Source organism: Miscanthus floridulus, chromosome 17, assembly GCF_019320115.1.
Source record: "Miscanthus floridulus cultivar M001 chromosome 17, ASM1932011v1, whole genome shotgun sequence".
Classification (NCBI taxonomy): domain Eukaryota; kingdom Viridiplantae; phylum Streptophyta; class Magnoliopsida; order Poales; family Poaceae; genus Miscanthus; species Miscanthus floridulus.
This window is the reverse complement of record NC_089596.1, coordinates 7,962,662-7,983,086: the sequence shown is the minus strand read 5'-3', so window position 1 is coordinate 7,983,086 and position 20,425 is coordinate 7,962,662. Positions and strand designations below refer to the sequence as shown.

Sequence of the window (20,425 nt, the reverse complement as noted above, 5' to 3'; positions counted from 1 at the left end):
CACACATATATATATATATATATATGTTTATGCAGCAATCACTGGATATTGATGGTCATCGATATGGCCAATAGTAGATTGAAAATCTTAGACTCGTTGAGAAAACCGCAAATGGAGTATCAAGACATGATATATATTATACAAGGGTAATTAATTTAGTTTCTCTATAACAACATATATATATATATATATATATATATATATATATATATATATATATATATATATATATATATATATATATATATATATATAATGGTGCCGATCTCTCAACGATTATTAAAGGTTAAATTATTTTTTTATTTTATTGGGAGCAGGGTTTGAAAAAGGTTCATTGAGGAACAAAAAATGAAACATTGCAAAGCGTCACTGGGTGTAATCGCACACAAAGTAAGTACTATAACTACACATTTATATTCAATTAACACCATATGATGATTTCAATTCACCCTAATTGATTTTTTTGTCGTAAAAGTGGGTTCTAAGGCAGGAGCAGGGTAACAACTACTGCGGATACTATGTTTGTGAGTTCATCATGGCGTACTCAAAGAGAACTCCTGAAGAGCAACTCAAAGTATGTATATAAATACTTTTTCCTTTATATTATTTCGATCATATATTTACAATTTCTTTATTGCTCTCATTTGTATAAGTAATTACATGAGCAATACACATACATACATATATATTAATACCTTTTCCTTTAACTTTTATTGAAGACTGAATGGTCGAGGAAAAGAGTCATACGACTTGACCAACTTAAAGCAATTCGAGAGACTATAGCGGGATTTCTAAATGACCAGGTGATTAACCCCAACGGCGAGTTCTACAATGACCCAAACGAAACGTGGATGCCAAATCTGGAGGAGTGAATTGCTAAGGACATAAACAATTTATATATCAAACCTTTGTAATATATATATATATATATATATATATATATATATATATATATATATATATATGTATGCACATATTATATGTACATAAAATAACGTGTGTATATATATGATCATCATATATATATGCATGTACGCGTATATTCGTTTGTTATTTATGTACAAAGTTCGAACGAAAACTTACGCGTGCGAAGTACACATATATATTACTATTAGCAGCGTATTCGAAAATGTATTTTAATATCAAAACTAATCATTAAATGAAAAAAGAAACAAAAAATAGAAGCCAGAAAAAGGAAAAAAAAGAGGGACATTTAGTCCCGGTTGGTGTTTCCAACCGGGACTAAAGGTCCTGCCCCGTGGCGGTCTCTGGCCAGGCCTGGAGGCCCCCTTTACTCCCAGTTGGTGTTTCCAACCGGGACTAAAGGTCCCCCTTTAGTTCCGGGTGTTAAGCCGGGACTAAAGGAGGGTACCTTTAGTCCCAGATTGGTGCTCTCGGTTGGGAAACTAGGACCAAAGGGGTTTCCCAACCGGGAGCAAAAAGCCTTGCTGCACCAGTGATTCCAATTCATTACTCCAATAGCAATGTAAAGTCCAATTATAAGCTTAGTGAAGACCAATAGATACCATGTTGAATTCTATTCTTCACCCATATGAAATGAATACCACTTATGATCAAGTACACTTTCTTGTTGTGGTTGGCTTGCTTCATCTTTTGATCAATGCTTGCATGAGAGCATCAACGTGAGAATACCACTTGAAATATTATGACTAGCTCTCTTTTGGGTGTTACTTGCTTTTCTTGATCAACCCTTTTGATTGCTTCAACTAAGCATCTCAAATGTTCCTCGGATCACCACTTCCATGTTAGCCTTTCAAGTACCACACTTGGTTCACCTACACATAGGCAGCAAGCCCCTATACTAGGGAGAAGTGACCTCTCTCCAAAAACCATCCTTGACACTCACTTGAAATAACTTGATTGATTGATTCAAGTGATGGACTTAACTTGATGAGTAACCTTGATTCCTTCTTTAAGTCATTATCTTTCTACCAAATGATCTCCAATCATATCTAGAACTTAATTTTCATCTTCAACTTGAGTTTGATCTTGATCTTCATCTTGAGTACCAAAAGTGTGCAAAGTACACTCCACAATCAAATGGCCTTGTAATCTTTTCTTGTCATGCTTCTAGATCTTCTCAAAACCAAACTTATATGCCTCAATTACTTATAAACATGTTTCCAATTTGAGGACATTTCAATCAAAGTGACTCTAGATCAATCCAATATTTGTCACTTTTCTGGCAGATTCTGTACCCTTCAAAGAAATAAGCATATCTCCCAAAGTACAAATTCAAATATCACAAAATTTGGTGGAGATGTGCTTTACTAAGTTATCTAGCAGCTGTAAAAATTTGAGCTTCATTTGACATCTATATTGCTACCAGATTTCAATTCTTCCACCACTGCTACATACTGGAAACTGCTGCACTATACCTAAAAAGATCCACTCCAAAACTAAAGCATTTATTATCCAATTCTTATGAAAATTTTACAGCATATTATACCATAAGTCTAGAGCATGTACACCAATTTTTATGCCAATCCAATAAGATTTGATTACTCAAACATGGCTAAGATCACAGTTCACACAGATTTTTAATATAGGACAGATTTCAATCACTTGAGCTACACTTCATCAAATATGAATCAAACTTGAAACTAACTCGTTTGAATACTTTCACAAGACATAAATCCATTCAATCCACTTACTAAATATCATCTTACGAACTTATCCAACACAAATCAATCCAAACTTGACTACTAATCAATTATCCATTCAATCATCTCATAGCAAGCAACATTGCATATTTATCCAATTCAATCAACTCATATGCACGTAAATGAAATGATCAACAAGAGATATACCTTGGTTAGCTCATGATCATCCAACTAGCAAGCTTCAACTCAATTATTTGCAAGTCATCAAATATATCCAATGAATCACCAACAACTTGAATTATAGCACTTGGACTTTACTCAGTTAATCATGGCATTGGGATAATGATCATCACTTATCAATACTTGGCTCAACTACATAATCAACAAGATGAATACCATTTGAACCAAGCCTCCAATGCCAATGGTACCTACAAACAATCATCTATTTTTTGATGGTACCCAAACTAGTTGGGTCCTCTCAAGTTAGGAGCAACATACTTAGGCATAGCCTTAGTATGAATAGCGGGATGTTTTGCAATAGCAACCATAGAGGTACCATTTTCATCCTTCCTAAGTATAGAATCATCATCAATTGAAATAGGCTTAGGTGTGTTACCTAGGGGGCATGAATATGCCATGTGTCCCTTTTTCCAGCATGAGTAGCACTTTCTCTTTGATTGAGCATTCTTTTCCTTGCTCATGTGGTGCATCTCATTGCCTTGCCTCTCATGGATTGCTTGAGCCTTCTTCTCAAGCTTGGTTCACTTAGAGGCAAAGTGTCCTGTACTTCCACACTTGAAGCACTTGATGTGAGCATAATCTTTCTTCTCATCTTCATTCTTGCTCATCATCTTGGTATCTTGAGTTTGCATTGGATGCCTTACCTTTCCACCCTTCTTGTTTTCTTCTTCTTTATCATCAAATCACCACCATCTTCATGGTTGATCTTGATTTGCTCTTGGGGTGTCTTCTCTTGCTCAACTTGTGGCTTTGGTTGAGGCTCTTTTAGTTGCTTCACCAATTGCTTAGTTGGGCACATTGAGGTAAGGTGACCCCCAAGTGCGGCACTTGAAGCACTTCACATGCCTTAGCCTCTCTTCTTCTTTCTTCAACTTGAGCTTTTCTTCATTGGGGCAACCATTTGCAAGATGTCCCACTTCATGGCACTTGAAGCACATGAAATGAGAGAGCTTCTCTTGTTCTTGTTTTTTCATCTCTCTTTCATATCTTCTCTTGCCTCATCTTTTGCCCTTCATCTTGCTCTTGTTGAAGCCAATGCCACTTATGTCATTGTGGCTTTCTTGATGATTGACTTTGCTAGTCTTGAAGCCGACTCCACTCCGATCACCAAAGTTTCTTTGAGTCTTCAACATATGCTCAAAGGTGACTTGAGAGTTGTAGCACCTCTCTAACTTGTTGCTCAATTTCTTCACTTGTTCATTGAGCTCGTTGTTCTCCTTCAAAAGGTTAGTCTCACAAGACATAGAAGTAGAACAACGGATATCGCCGGGTTGACCGGACGCCCCGGTCATATCGACCAGACGCTGGACCTCAGCGTTCGGTCAACGGATGCTCACCATGTGTCGCCTCCGTTCAACCTCAGTTGCTTGATCACAACAGTCAAGTGATGACCGAATGTAGCTGCTCAAACTGACTGGACGTAGCAACCCCAGCGTCCGGTCGTTTCTAGTAAGGTACCAGTCGCGACCAGATGCGTCCGCTCGGTCACAATCGGACGCAGCGTCAGTGTCCAGTCTTTCTCCAACTTTTCTGTGTTACCTACGTCACCATACGTCAGCCTGACCGGACGCACCCTATCAGCGTCCGGTCGAAGACCGATGCCTGTGCGCTCTCTGCTGCCACTGACCGGATGTAGGACCCTAGCGTCCGGTCACCACGTGACCAGCGTCTGGTCCACTCTGTGAGACCCTATCATCTTTGAATAGGGTGTCGGTGGCATTGTCAGACTGTCCGCATTCTACGGGCGGACACTCCACCGGTGGAGTTTGGAACCCTTCTCACCTCCATTCCATCGCCGAGTTGATCCACATCAACTCCAAGTTCATCTTCTTTATAAATGTGCTAACACCACCAAGTGTACACCACTATGCGTATGTGTGTTAGCATTTTTACAATCATTTTTCAAAGGATTAACCACTCAACTTGCCACGCGACTCAATCCTAGTGACGATGCAAAGTTAGATCACTCGAGTGGCACTAGATGACCAATATGTAAACAAGTTTGCCCCTCTTGATAGTACGGCCATCTATCCTAAACCCGGTCATCAACTTCTCTACACACCTATGACCGGTGAAATAAAATGCCCTAGGTTATACCTTTGCCTTGTGCATTCCATTCCATCTCCTTCATTGTTGATGCAACACATGCACCAACATGATCAATAGTGATATGATCCACTTCATATCATCACGTGATCATATTGGTTCATTGATCTTGACTCCACTTGCTTTTCACTGTTGCCTTTGTCCATCGGCGCCAAGTCTTGCTTAAGCTTCACTGCCACGCGGTCCATCGCTCCAAAGCCTCTAACTTGCCCTTCACTCTTGCAACCGGTCCATTAAGCCAAGTCATGTCTTGATCTTCTCCACCTTGATCACATGACTCAATGTCATGTCTCATTTGCAATGAGCTCCTTCATCATCACATGTGTGAGCTTTGCAACATCTTCAAGCCATTTTTACCTTCATGGCATATGTTGCTCACACACATGTTCCTGTGGACTAATCACCTGTGTATCTCACATAAACACAATTAGTCCACCTAGGTTGTCACTCAATTACCAAAACAACACAAGGACCTTTCAACGGGGTGACTGAACGCTCTAGTCATATTGACCGGACATAGGACCCTAGCGTTCGGTCATGCGATGCATGCCACGTGTCATTGGCTTCAAATGTTGTTCACTCGATCTCAATGGTCAAGTGATGAATAGACGCGCTGCTGTGAAGTGATCGGACGCTGGACCTCAGCGTCCGGTCACTCGGCGTCTCCTCTGTGCACTGCCACATCAGCGGGACCAGACGTAGCCCTCCAGCATCCGGTCACTAAGTGACCCAGCATCCAGTTAGAGACCGACACCAGCGTCTTTGCTGCTTCTACTGACCGGATGCATCGGTCCTTCCGAGACCAGCGTCCGGTCACTTACAGTGACCTCCGTCTTTTCTGTATAGGGCACCGGTGGCACCGTCGGACTGTCCGCACTCTATGGGCGGACACTCCGCCAGTGAACTTCATAACCCTTGCTCAAATGTGCCAACCACCAAGTGTATCACCTTGTGCACATGTGTTAGCATATTTTCACAAACATTTTCAAGGGTGTTAGCACTCCACTAGATCCTAAATGCATATGCAATGAGTTAGAGCATCTAGTGGCACTTTGATAACCGCATTTCGATACGAGTTTCATCCCTCTTAATAGTACGACTATCAAACCTAAATATGATCACACTCTCTAAGTGTCTTGATCACCAAAACAAAATAGCTCCTACCATTTATACCTTTGCCTTGAGCCTTTTATTTTTCTTTCTTCTTTTCAAGTCCAAGCGCTTGATCATCACCATGGCATCACCATCATTATGATCTTCACAATTGCTTCATCACTTGGAGTAGTGCCACCTATCTCATAATCACTTTGATAAACTAGGTTAGCACTTAGGGTTTCATCAATTCACCAAAACCAAACTAGAGCTTTCAACTGGCCCTAAAATTTTTACATTAGATTCCTAACATTATTAGGTGCTCACTATAATTTTTTGTACCTCCATAGGAATTAGTTTGTTAAGGTAACTAAATGAGCCATAGTACGAAAATATATATTTAATCAATCAAATGTCAAAAATAATTGGGGGTTTGTAGAACAAAAACATTTTTAAAAAACAATCCTCACTTGACAACATGGATACATAGCTTAGTATGTTAGTCATTAGAGCTAGCCCGTTAATTCGCGAGACGTAATCGTATTTTAGAGTTGCGGTTGCCGTTGATTATTTACGTCCCTGAGTTGCATCCACGTATTTCATGATAGAAGCGATGTTGGATCGCGGAGTCGTCTGGAGTAGCGGAAGTAGATGGTGACTTGATGATCATGCCACCATGATGAAAAGCTAACTTGGTTATATTTTACCTAGGCAAGCCTCGGTGCATAACCCCTATTATTCTGCACTTAATTTTATGCTTGTGCATTAAGTTTTAAGGAGTTGAATGAAACCCACTTGCATATATATATCCTTATCCTATGAGTCTTACTAGTATGATAGGATCGTGTAGATTGCTATGCTATAGGACTCCGATAGAAGTTGAGTGATTGCTTGTCACTCGCGAGAGATAGGAAATATATTATTGTTACTATTACCATGTTACTATGACATGGAATATATATGGATAATAATTGGAGACCGGGCGGGATCATACTTTGGATTTGGATTTGAACTTGGTTAGGTAACTGAGCGAGGCTCTGGTTTCATTTGTCCCGTCTGTGTCAATTGAGGACCGTCCATTGCAGTGGATTTTAGTCAGGTCACATACTTATTATCCTGAGCACATACTTACTTATGAGAGCGAGAAGGCTCGTTGCTCTCTTATCGTGGGTTTTGGCTCTTTCCGGACCGACTGATTGGAGGCGGGGATGGTGGAGGTCTAAGCACCACACTGAATCCGGGACTCGGGAGTGGGGGCTTGGAGTCCAAATTTGGACAGGGACCTAGACCCTTTGACAGGAGAGTGGTTGGTTGGTCTTGCTTGTGCCTAGGGTACAAGTGGGGCGTGTGTTTTGGAGTACCCAATTGGGATATATTGGTTCGTGAACCGCCGTGTGATACGGTATGACTTGGCTATGATCTAGCACTGTAGTAAGAACTGGAACATGAAAGATGGTAAAATGGTTCTGATTGCTTACCACCTACTTAAAAGTAGCATATGTGCTTACATAGAATGGTTAGTTAATGAACTAATGATGGCTTCTAATAAAATTGAATATAAGGACACACGTTTAGTAATGCTTTCTGCAATACAATAACCCACAAGCCAAATAGCTTTGCATATCCTTGGAGTATTTTATTTTTCTCTTGTCGGGTAAGTTTTGCTGAGTACAATCGAGTACTCAGGGTTTTATTCCCCCTGTTGCAGGTGACAGGTGAATGCTAGGGCTAACACTTGTGTGTGGAAACCTCCTAGTGGGCTCAGCGATGATTTCCTTACGATGCGGACATAGAGTTATTTATAACTTTCACCCAAAACTGTTTTACAAAGGAAAGAATTACAATTTGTTATCATTCCATGTATATAGATGCTCCTCATGTTATCGTTTGAACTGTCATGACCTAAATTTTGATTTCCACTGAAAACTCTGATAACATTGTATAATCCGCTGTTATAATCAATTGGTGTAATACTCTGACGTTGCATTAAAAGAGATGTAAGAAATGGTTAAGCATGTTGTAAGCTTTATCCTCTCATTTTTTATCCTGATGGAAAAATGTGGATTTTTGAGTTCTCTCTCAGGGTGTGCTCGACAGAACTGCCTGATGTAGCTCACCTTCGGGGTGCTTAGTGTCTAGTGGAAGACAAGCGCCTCTGTAAGTGTGTTATTTCGAGCGGTTCTGCCATAATTGTCTACTCTAGTGGCGAAAGATGATCGACAACTGACATGACAGGGTTCTAAATAATTTTTTATGACAACTAGTAGAAACTAGAGATCAAACCACCCTTAGCCTACATGCTCTTGGTTTCTAGCATGTCAACAAACACACTATTTTGCTCCTGAGTTCCAACCCCAGCCATGGCCCGTGGTTTCACTCTAGTGGTTTTTTCTTCCTTTTATTTGACTCTCCAAGAAGTGGATGGACTTACCACTACGAACCATCTAAGAGAAGTGAATGTGAATGGGTGAGCTACTACTCCTTATTCCCTCCTTTATAGTATGACCGGAAGGAAATTCAAAGACCTATCTACTAAAGCCTAAGTACCACAACCTCAATTCCATGTCACTTTTTAGGATCTAAATAGTGTCTAATTAACCTCCACGCATATCCTTTGTTATCAAATTGAACTTAGACATGCGAACTGAGCGTAGCTCAGCTGGTTGGGTTCCTTGTGGTGGCACCTGCCCACCTAGGTTCAAGTCCTTGACTTAACATGGGTACTCGCATTTTCTTGGATTTATTCCAAGATTTAACGGCGCTATTCTTTCAATAGTATGTGACGTGCCTGTCGACAGTGAAGCGTCTGTGGTGACTTCGTCAATCTCGAGATTTGCCGGTCCAAGTCAGTTCTTCGGAGGTGCTCATAAGGATAGGGAAAAAATTGAACTCAGACATGTGAAGTCAACAATAATACTTGAATATTATAACTTTGACCTTATTCTCAAACAAAAAAACTTAGTCACGATGGTTATGTTGACACTGATTATTTATATCAAAACTTGAATTAGCCGCCCGGCCTTGAAACTTCCATTGGGTACATATATGCACTAGCTAGTGACATGCCAGGGCTAGGGTTCGTACTACTGTTTTTATTTCAAAAGTAAATAGAAAAATCAGAGGGGGAGGGGGCAGTACAACTAGTACGAGAAAATTCACCTTGACTTTTGTTTTGGGGAACTTTTGCTGATTTTTTTTTAAATGAACAAATTTTAGCCAAAATTGTAAACCTTAGCCAAGGGGGTCTAGCTACTTTGGGTTGTGCTAGTGATTACCTGTTCTTGCATAGCTAGCAAGATTAGAATTAGAAGAAAATTCCCCTCGAGCTGCTGGATGAAGGAAGATAACAAGGTCTTTAGCCTAGTTAGACCTAACCTTAGATATACATCGGCGTCACATCAACATTGGACCTCCCTTCACTTTTGGCGTCAGCTTGGGTGCTAGCAAAGATGGGTCGTTGGCAAGATGGACACCATAAGGTTTTAGAATCATGGAACAAGTGGATGAATTATTCCCCACATCTTTTGCCTTTAATTTCTTCTTTCAACTCGGATTTATAATTTATCAGCTCAAATTTTAGATAATTATTAAGTGCAGCCTTAAGATCAATCCTAATATACGATGGGAAATGATAAAATTCACTTACACACCAACACTTGAAATGCAACAAAAAAGGGACACCCTATAACTTTTGAAATGAACCTTGCAACCTTCAATTCAAGTTTCGTTCCCCCCTTTTCTCAAATTCGTGCCAAGAACTGAGATTAGCATGAGAAAGGTGTAGGGTTTGTGGGGAGGGGAGACTCTATTTAGCACAAAGCAGTGGTGAGCACTCGATGGCGTAGGTCTACATACTTCTGCCCGTTTTAAACTGTAGGTTGCTTTAGCTTTCCTAGATACATATTGTTTGCTATGTATCTCTAGACATACCCTATATCTAAATACAGCCCTGTTCTGCAGCACTACTTCAGCAGTACTTTTCAGTGAATGAACAACGTTTTTCTCTCACAACAAATCAGCATAAACATCAGCATAAGCCAAATTTCAGCGAAATGAACATGACTGTGTACTTAGAAAAGCCAACACAACCTATAATTTGAAATAGAGGAAGCATTATATCAAGCAATAATATTCCTAGGACGCTGGAGACAAGACATCATTCGATATTATTCCTCCAAACAAAACTTAAATATATTCCTTGTTATCGACACCGTTGTCTTCCACTGCAACTAGTAAGTACTATATATTCTTCAGAGCCAGTATTGGAGTTGGTTGGAGACGTGCTTGCTTCCAACACAGCGAGCTGATGAAAGCATATGAAGGTACGGGGACATTATATTCCAAAGGAACCGATGCCATATATATCACCATCCAAGAAGAAGGTACATATATATCGAAGACATTTCAGATTTCAGTACGTAAGCCAGTGCAGTTACAAATGTGGAGGGCAGTCGTCAGTCAATCGATCAGTTGTCTGCCTGGCAACATGATGGATATGGATCGATGATCGATGGAAATCTGATGCGAGCTGAGATACCTTAATAAAGAATAAATGTGTGCTATGCTTGTCGATTGCATTGTCCTCCACGCACGCACGCACGTAGGCATGGGTTAAATCATTGAATTCCATTCCTCATCTATCTATCAATACATCAGGAATCCAAAAAGAAGACAAAGAAAACTATACATGCAACAATGGAACATGCATGCATGCATGGTGCAACTATACTACTCCCCCACCCAAAAAAAGAAACAATTCTAAAACAGCATCATATTTTAGTATATTAAGTTTGACCAATTATAGATAAAAAAGTATAAATATTTATAATATCAAATAAATATCATTAGATAAATTACGAAATGTATTTTTCATAATAAATTAATTTAGAGCCATAAATGTGAATACTATTTACTAGAGACTTGATCAAACGTAAATCACTCTAACTGACACGCAACTTATAGTTGCATCCTTTTAGAAACAGAGGGAGTACTGTACTCTCTCTGTCTAGATCTTTCTCAGCAGTAGTCACTGCTATGTGGACTGTGGAGAGTACTAGTAACTGTATAGGATAGGAGATGAGGGGGTTATATATGTCTGTTGATGCATGCAAGAGCATTGTGGGAGCACGAGTGCATGTGCATGGTGGCTTTATTCCCCCAAAGGGGAGAACAGGAGTGAGGACTGCATGCTGGATTGCTCCTCCTGGGAGGAGGAGGAGGAGAGAGAGATGAGCAGCAGGGAAGAGAAGAGGCCGGGCGGGTGGGTCAGTAGGGCTCCCTAGGCCTTCGAGAAAGCAGCCCCAATGCAAAGCAAAGGCAACCCCCAAAGGCAAGCAGCGCAAAGCAGAGAGAATCTGATTCCCTCCATCATCTCCTCCCTCCGAGTAACATGCGCAAATCAAGATCAAGAATTCGGTCCAGATCTTGGAGGACCATTCGCTCGCTTCCGACGATTCCAATTCCAACAATTCCGATACGCCCGCGCGGGCCACGCCAGCCTTCCCGCGGGCGCCATTACCTATCCACCATGCATGCAGCTATCTTTCTTTCTAGCTACTCCCAGTCCCTCCCAGACGACGAGTCGACGACCACCACCACCACCACCATCACCATGACCCTTCTCCTTCCTTCGTCCTACTATAGCTAGCTAGATACCAGCTGCATGCATCTCTCTAGCTACTAGCTAGCTCCTCCTAGTCCTTCTCTCTCTCTCTGTACATTCTCTCTCATCATGCATCTCTCTCGTACGCTCTGCTTGCTTTGCTGCTGCCTTGCTTCCTTTCGCTTTCCTGTACGTACCTGCACTTCTGCCGGCCGGCCGGCCCTCGTGCTTTTGGGAACACCGTTGCACTCTGAATATATTGCTTCGTTCTAAGCACGAATCCTGCTACTGCTCTCTCTTTCTCAGTGTCGTTCCATCTCAAACTTCTATGCCTGTAACTATATTATATACATGATCTGCTATATCCACAATCCTGCTGGTCAGCATGCATGTAGGCAGGCTCTTGATTTTTCATCAGTCTGATTAAAGTCGAGAACCTGCATGCATGTATTCTGATCAGTATATAACATATTTGTCTTAAGACAAATATATAGCTACCGACCTACCCATTTCACCGGCCGTTGTCGGCCTCCTCGTCCTTCTCGCTCGCTCTTCCGTATATAGATATACATATATGTCGTCCTCGAATCATTCTAAGATCATCCACACATTGATATATGCGTGGCCTACCTAGCTGTGGCTTACGTACGTGTCATATATCATATCATATTTCTGCTGCTAGCAGATCCATCACAAACTCATGAACAATTCTCTTTCTTTTTCAGGACCCCCTCCTTTTCCTTTATTCTATGCCCGCAGTGCCATGCATCATGAGCATCTATCTTGTCCTTACATGTATCAACTATAATATAAGATATTAATTTTTAATATCCTATTCCTACCGGTAGCGTATGACGACACTCTTGCATGGCACGCTAAGAGTAAGGTTTTTTTTCGATGAGCTAGAGCTAGTTACTAGTTGCGCTAAAAATTAGCTCAAATTAGCCAAGATTGATTAGCTAGATGGCTAACAACTAGTTGAAGACTTGTTTAAAAAATTAGCTTTCCTGTTTGGATGCACTAGAGCTAATTTGAGCTAATTTTTACCTATCTAGTGATTAGCCCTTCACTACGTCATATAGTATTTGTAGGGACGGCTCTAGAGGCTTTGTAGGGATGATTTGCCTAGCCGCCTCTACCCAAGCGCCTCTATAAATCATGCATTTGTAGAGGCGGTTTTCAGACCGTCCCTACAAATTAATTTGTAGAGGCGGCTGGTGTTACCAGCCGCCCTTACAAATCAATTTCCAGAAATCATGAAAAAGGGCAAAAAAAATAGCAATTTTTCTTAATCCGAGGAGGCCCCCACCGGCGGCCACACACCCACTCAATGGTTGCAGCATTTTTTTCACAATTTTTGCACACACCCACTATACAAATCAATTTCCAGAAATCATAAAAAAGGGGCAAAAAATAGCAATTTGTTTTAATCCGAGGAGGTCCCCACTAGCAGCCACACACCCACTCAATGGTTGCAGCATTTTTTCACAATTTTTGCACACACCCACTCAATGGTTGCAGCATTTTTTTCACAATTTTTGCACACTTTGCGTCGGCCAAGATTCGAACCCGTAACCTCTCGCTTGCACGCAAACTCCTCTACCACTGCACCTCACGATAACTTATGTCTACAATCCATTTTGGTTCCCCACATATTATACAAAACTGAGCATATATTGATTGTTTGAGGCTCTAAACTAATTCAAATAAAAAAGTTGTCAACTACAAAGTTTTATAACTTTTTGAGATCTACAACTTTTATTTTGGTAGTTTCTCCATCCGAGGTCGTTTAAAAATTTTGAATTTCAAATTTGAGAAATTTGAACGTAGTTTTCCATGACAAGATGATTTTAAATGAGACAGTTATCAACTATAAAGTTTCATAACTTTTCGAGATCTACAACTTTCATTTTTACTGTTTCTCCATCCGAGATCGTTTAAAAATTAAAATTTCAATTTTTTAGAAATTCGAACGTAGTTTTCCTTGACAAGATGATTTCAAATCAAAAAGTTGTCAACTACAAAGTTTCATAAATTTTCGAGATATACAACTTTCATTTTGGTTATTTCTCCATCCGAGGTCGTTTACAAAATTTGAATTTTAGTGCTTAATTTTTAATACTCGGTGTCTATTTGTAGGGGCTGTTCAATATAGAGCCGCCCCTACAAATCAGGCCATTTGTAGGGGCGGTTGATAACACCGGCCGCCCCTACAAATCTATTTGTAATGGTAGCTCATTTGACAACCATTTGTAGGGGCGGCTCAATATAGAGCTGTCCCTACAAAGAAAGGGAGGCGTTGCTACAATTTTTTTTTGTAGTAGTGCTTGTATCGAAACAGACCCTAATACTAGTACATGATACTACTTTTGAGCTACTGCTAGCTTAATTCTACACCTATCGTATGTGTATAATAAATTTATCATCAGCAGTTTATTGTGTATATATATATATGTTCCTGTAATTTGCAAGTAAGAACACAGCTTCTACCTAGGAATATATCTATATATAGTCAGATGAGGCCATGAGGGTATCTATCTATCTCACTCTAGCCCCCCTCCCCCTCCCCACCCACACACACACACATAGATATGTGCAGTGCAGAGCTCAGCAAGATGGTCTTCATGGAACACAAAAGACCTTGGATTTCATCACGCTTGCTTTAGTACGTTCTATCACTGTAAAAAGATGGTAAAGTAAAAGGTAAAAAACAAGCAAAAGACACACTTTTGAATGGGCCTCAGCCCGCTCTCTTTGACTACACCCCTTTTTCTGCACGAATAACACTAGAGTAATTACACGACGCTATATTTGCATATGCCACTATAAATTAATTAACTATATATGGGTAGCTATATATATAGCCTACAAATATTAATAGATTTATTTATGTACTAATATTGCATGCTCGGGAAACATCTAAACTCGGTATATGTACCAACAGTATGTATGCATGAAATTGATGATTCTATGCGCTTCATTTCTTCTGACTATATATGTTTCTCCAGTATTTCTCCTATGATACAAATATACCATATATATGATGGTCAAATTAATGAACACATGCAACTTGGTTGTTTACTTGTCATGATTAGCCAACCCAGTTGCACCACTGCTCAAATTCACCAATCATACTCCCATTTACAGTAAAAAAAATGAACACGGCTGTTCATGCATGTATGGAGATTGGAGAGAGAACTGTATATAAATATAAGGTTAAAAGGGGGGAATAATTGACATATGATAGGTGTTTTCATGAACAAAATGCTGAACAGCAGTACACATTACTTCACCCCAAATGATCGACAGTAGTAGTGAAACCTAATAAAGGGATCAGATAATAAAAAGAAGAAGAAACATAAAACAAAGTGACCATGCAAGCAGCTAATAACTAGCAGCTCAAGATAATAATATTTGTGCATGATCCGACACACACGGCTCGTCCGTATCCAAACCGAGCCTCTTCTTTTCCTCTCCAGTTCTTGTGAAGCAAACATTCGCAAATGCATGCTACTAACCTTTTCTATATGATGATCATCACAATACCATCGATCACACACACTCATCTATCTCTAGCTAGTTGTAGGAACGAACGAAGATCGATCGATCAATCGGCCGACACGATCGTAGCATATTGTAGCTAGCTGGACCTGAATTGTTGAGCTCTCGATCGATCAGCCATTACAAGAGATGGTTGCCTGTAGCGGCATTGGTGGAATAGGAAGTGTAGCCACCAGCAGCAGCGAGGTGGTGGTGGTGATCGCCATACATGCCTCTTGGTGCCGGGTAGCTCTCCCTCTTGGTGGCGGCGGCTTGCATCACATGGAGCTCCCCGCCGGATGACCCGTCTTCTCCCCCGCCGCTGCCACGGCCATGGCCATTATCACTAGTGTCTAGACCTAGCTGGAACATCCCTGGCGCTGCCATTGCCATGGCCAGAGGTGGCCCCAGCGGGCCCTGGTCCATCGCATGCAAGAACGGGAAGCTCTGCATCTGCTGCACCCTCCACTGCTCCAGCCCGGCCAGAGCAGCACCGCCGACCGAGTGCGAGTAGGCATCAATGGAGCCGGGCTTCCCCATGGACGATATCCCGGAGAAGGTGGAGCCGAGGCTCATGGCGTCGAAGTCGGCCAGGCGGAGCAGCGGCGGCAGCATGGACAGCCCGCCGCCACCCAGCATGCCACCGGGACCGCCGGAGAGCGCGTTGGTCGTCGTCGCGGTGCAGGCGGCGGCCGACGACACCGTGGACCCAGCAGGAGCCTGCAGCGCGGCAGTGGCGGCCCCAGCCGACGCCACAGTCCCGGCGCCAGCGGCAGCCGCCTGCTGCTGCTTGGGCTTGGCGCGCCTGGCGTGGCGGCGGTACCCGCCGCCGACCGGCACGTTGCGGAGCGCGCCGCCGCGCGTCCAGTAGCGGCGGCAGGCCCGGCAGAAGTGGCGCGGCTGGGAGAGGGAGTAGTTGTTGAAGTAGCAGAACTTGGTGTTGCTGGAGTCGCAGCGTGGGCACTTGAGCCCCGGCTCCGGCAGCGGGATCCTCGCGAGGCGCGCGCGCTCCGCCATGGACATGGGCTTCGCGGGCCCCCCAACCTGCCCCCCGCCACCACCTCCTCCTCCATCGGGAAGCGCTCCCCCCATGATTGATTGCTGGAGAAGCTCATGATTGGCGTCGCCGCCTCCGCCACCGCCGCCGGCTGCAACCTGGTGCTGGTGGTGGGCTTCCTGCTGCTGCTGTTGATGATGCTACAAAATCGAAACAAAGACGAGAATAAATGAATAAAGCATCGATCGATCGAGGAGGGAGGAAACAGAAAGAATTTCATTCAAGCGGCGGCCAAGTATATACTACGAAGCTAAACTAGCTAGCAGATGATATATATATAGTATATATATGTAGTGTAATCTTGGATCAGAATATTTAGCAAGCCCTAGGTAGATTATTCTCTTCTTTTGAGCTGCTAGCTAGTATTAGTCAGTTGCAAATAGATAATATATATCACGGAGCTGCAGGGTGCTGCAAGCCTGCATCTTTCTCGACCCGCCTTTTGATTATTCGTGCTAGTAGCTTGTTCAAAAGAGAGTGAATAAAATCTTTGGGGAAAGAAAGCAAGCAAGAAAGAAAGAAAAGAAGAAAGAAAGGAGGAGAAGACCGAAGATGCAAATCGCGATAGAGAATTTGAAAACGGCAGGAGCGGAGGATTACCTGGTTATCGTTCCAGCTCGAGGAATCCAGGAAGGCAGGGGGGAAGATCATGGTGGTAGTGGTGGGTACGGCGGCGGAGATAGATGCTATGCTATGCTAGCTGTCGTCGCGGCGATGGATGGATCGGCCGGAGAAAGCGTGTCTCAGTGTTTGTGCGTGCTAGGGTTTGCCCCCTCTCTCTTAGCAGCTCTCGCTGCGTGCTTTCCCCTTGCGGCCGGTCTCTGCGGATGGATGGTGGATGGTGGTGGGAGCCTGGGACTGGGACGGGGAGATAGTGGAGGTCGGGGCGGCCGGGGAGCTGAGGCCGATGGCGATGGGAATCAGCTAGCGAAGCGAAGCGAAGGCGAAGGAGACGGCGAGGGAGAGAGGAAAGAGAAAGGGAAGCTGAGACGGGGACAGGGATGATATCAGTGAGTGATGATGAGTGAGGGCCGAGTAGAGCGAGGTGGGGCCCGCCCGGCTCAGCGAGCGAGAGAGAGAGATAGAGAAAAAGCATGGAAAAGTGGGCCTGCGCCATTCTGTCTCTGTGTGGCCTTATTTTTGTGCTGCTCCTGCTTTTTCCTCTTTTCCGTGGTGCTCATCACCGACCCCGCCCCCGGCCCGACCCATCAGCAGCCTCCCTCATCTATGCGCGTGTACATGCATCCATCAGTCTCTTGTTAATTAGCTATACATTTGGCTGTGGCTTTCGTAAACGATCGTAAATTTTCAGCCGGAACAGTATTTTTCTCTCACACAAACCAGCCAGCAGTACTTCTTCACGAACCAGCAACGATACGAACCAGCAAACCGAACAGGCTGATTATGGTCTCCTGTTTGATACATAACTCTAATGGTACGCCAGCTAATTTTTAGCCCAAATCTATCTAAAATCCTAAATACAGGGTGAAATAGCTGAGCTAACAATTAGCCCTAGCCTTAACCATTTGTTAGCTCGCTAGTTGGCAAAATGTAACTAATTTAGGCTAAAAGCAGCGCGACGAAGATACCAAAATACCATGCTTAATTATGGCACCAAAACACATCACCACACCTCCTAGATTTTAGTCCTCTGAAATCCTGGTGGGCTCTCAGGCGAAGAGTTTAGGGGAAGGGTTGTCGTCCATAGGAGGAGAGAGGTCGACAAACTTAGAGGGGTGTCCTTGGCCTATAGACTGACCAGACCAGGTGGCGGAGAAGGTGGGGCTAGGGATGAAAACGGATCGGATACGGACGGATATCACAGATATTACGTTTGTTTTCATATTTCTGTCTAGATTCGGATTCGAATACGGATAGTGTCAACTATGTCGGATAGGATACGATTGGATGTTCAAAGTCAGCATAGGGAAGAGCATAAGAAAGATACAATGGTGATGCACCCCACCGATGGGCTGTTTGCATGTTTGCATGTTCAAAGTCAGCCAAGCTCTTGCGCTGGCATGGCGAAGAGCATAAGAAAGATACAATGGTGATGCACCCCACCGATGGGCATGACTGGAGGACTATCAATACTATGTTCTATAAGGACATCGGTGGAGAGGTAAGGCACCTTTGGTTTGCTTTGAGCATAGATGGGATGAATCCTTTCGACTAGGTTAGAAGCAATCATAGCACCTAGCCTGTGACGCTCTATATATACAACCTTCCACCTTGGGTGTGTATGAAGTGGTCGTACATCCAGATGCCACTACTAATCCAAGGGCCAAGACAACCTAGGAATAACATCGATGTGTTTCTGGAACCAGTGATCGGTGAACTAGTGGAGATGTTTGAAAAGGGTGTGCCGGATGTTTGGGATGAGTACAAAAAAGAACATGTCACGATCAAGGAAGTACTTATCACTACAATCACCAACCTACCAGGTTGAGGTTCGTTGTCCAGAGAGAAGACAAAAGGCTATACTGGATGTGTTGAGTGCTTGGATGACACCGATGCGGTAAATCTACCAAATAACTCAAAGATAGTTTATATGGGACACCGTAGGTTCCTACCTAAGGATCACCCTTACCTTAGAAACAGAAAAGATTTCAATAGTACTATTGAGAAACGCTTAGCTCCAAAATATCTAGACGGGCCTGCGATACTTTGAGAACTCAACAAACTAGAGGTTGTCCTTAGGAAGGGGGACAATGCAGTAGCAGCGCTTGATGGGAGCGTTTGGAAGAAAAAATCGATTTTCTAGAAACTACCTTACTGGCTATTTCTAAGTGTGATGAGGACATCGCCACGCTGGACACACTGACGCCATGGTCTTCTCCAAGTTGCAATTCGTTCCCAACTCAGCTGCCACGTCACCCTCGGATTCAGCAGACACGTCGTCACTGTTTCGGTCATAACTTCCTCATACGACATCGAAACGGGCCGTTCTTGGATGCGTTGGAAAGGGGACGACGACGCCGTCGTTTTGGATCTGGTCCCAGCTACAGAAGGTCCGTGGATCATTCTGTGTGACCACGGCAAGGTGCTGTGTCACCTATTTGGGCCAACTTGGCCATGTATCGTGTCGGGCCTTAAGCCCAAGTTGTGGGCGCCCAACCCCTGGCCGTCCCCAACCCTAGGTCGAGTCTTAGACTATAAACACAGCCGCCGCCGCTGCTACTCAATTGGGTTTTGTTTAGAGTTTAGTTTTCCATTGAGAAACTGAATCGTTCATTGTAACTGTGGTGACAAATCCTTTTACAGTGATCCAGGGCCCCCGTTCTTGATCTCCTCCACTGTGTCGATTAGTCCTTTGGAACCGAGTTCTTGAACCCTCTATTGATATTCGCGACATTCATATTTGCAATTTCAGATTGCGTGTTTTACCTTCTTGCTTGTGCTCTTCGATTCGCTTGCAGGAAAAGCCTTCTTGGCGAGGTCAATCAAGTTGTGCTTGGGTGATAACCAACGGAGCAGTGGTGTAACGGTTGCAGGGTTCGAATCGCGTCTGATTTGAAGCCGGATCGCCAACGTCGAGATCTCCACAAATCGAACTTACCAGCTACCTCTCGGAAGATCGGGCCTGTTCTCATCAATTGGTATCAGATATTTCAGGTTTACCGCGAGGTATAATCTCATTTGCCTTAGATTCATATTTGTTCATTACCTAGAGTCCACAAAAAGCCCAAAAATATTTCAATTTCCGCTGTCCTATCGCCCTTTGTGCCTTTGCAATTTCGTTTCAGATTCGTATTGTTGAGTTTGTGTCCGTGGTCGAGTCTTGTTGCTGGTTTAGGATTGTGTTCGTGGTCGTAGTTCAATCGCCCGTTGCTGTGATTTTGTTTTCCGCCGCTATCCCATCCACCGTTCCCACACAACAAGTCGAAGCCACCACATTACTCGACTTGCCCCGCTAGCCGCCTTGTGTAACTTCTCGCCGCCGCGCAAACCCTAGATAGGTTGCCAGCCGCTCTTATTTTGCCTGCATCGCAGCCCTCCTTACATCATCAGGCGAATACCTACTGCTGTGATCGGTGTTAGAGTTTAGGGACGTTTTGCCCTAACTGCCGCCGCCGTGTTGTGCCTCCCGGCAAACATACCTTGAGATACCTTCGGTAAAACAGGCATAACTTTTCGCTCGTTTATCAGAAAAATCTGAAATTT

At 43.2% G+C, this 20,425-nt stretch overlaps 1 protein-coding gene across 1 annotated transcript; it reads right to left on the bottom strand.

The window, feature by feature from the left end:
• Nucleotides 1–14,897: 14,897 nt before the first annotated feature.
• Nucleotides 14,898–17,217, bottom strand: LOC136517315 (dof zinc finger protein DOF3.6-like). Its single transcript, XM_066510866.1, has 2 exons — nt 16,862–17,217; nt 14,898–16,401 (listed from the first exon to the last, which is right to left on the bottom strand). Exons 1-2 carry the CDS (start codon nt 16,910–16,912, stop codon nt 15,346–15,348), a joined length of 1,107 nt encoding a protein of 368 aa, XP_066366963.1. The 5' UTR covers nt 16,913–17,217; the 3' UTR covers nt 14,898–15,345.
• Between the last annotated feature and the right edge of the window lie 3,208 nt (nt 17,218–20,425).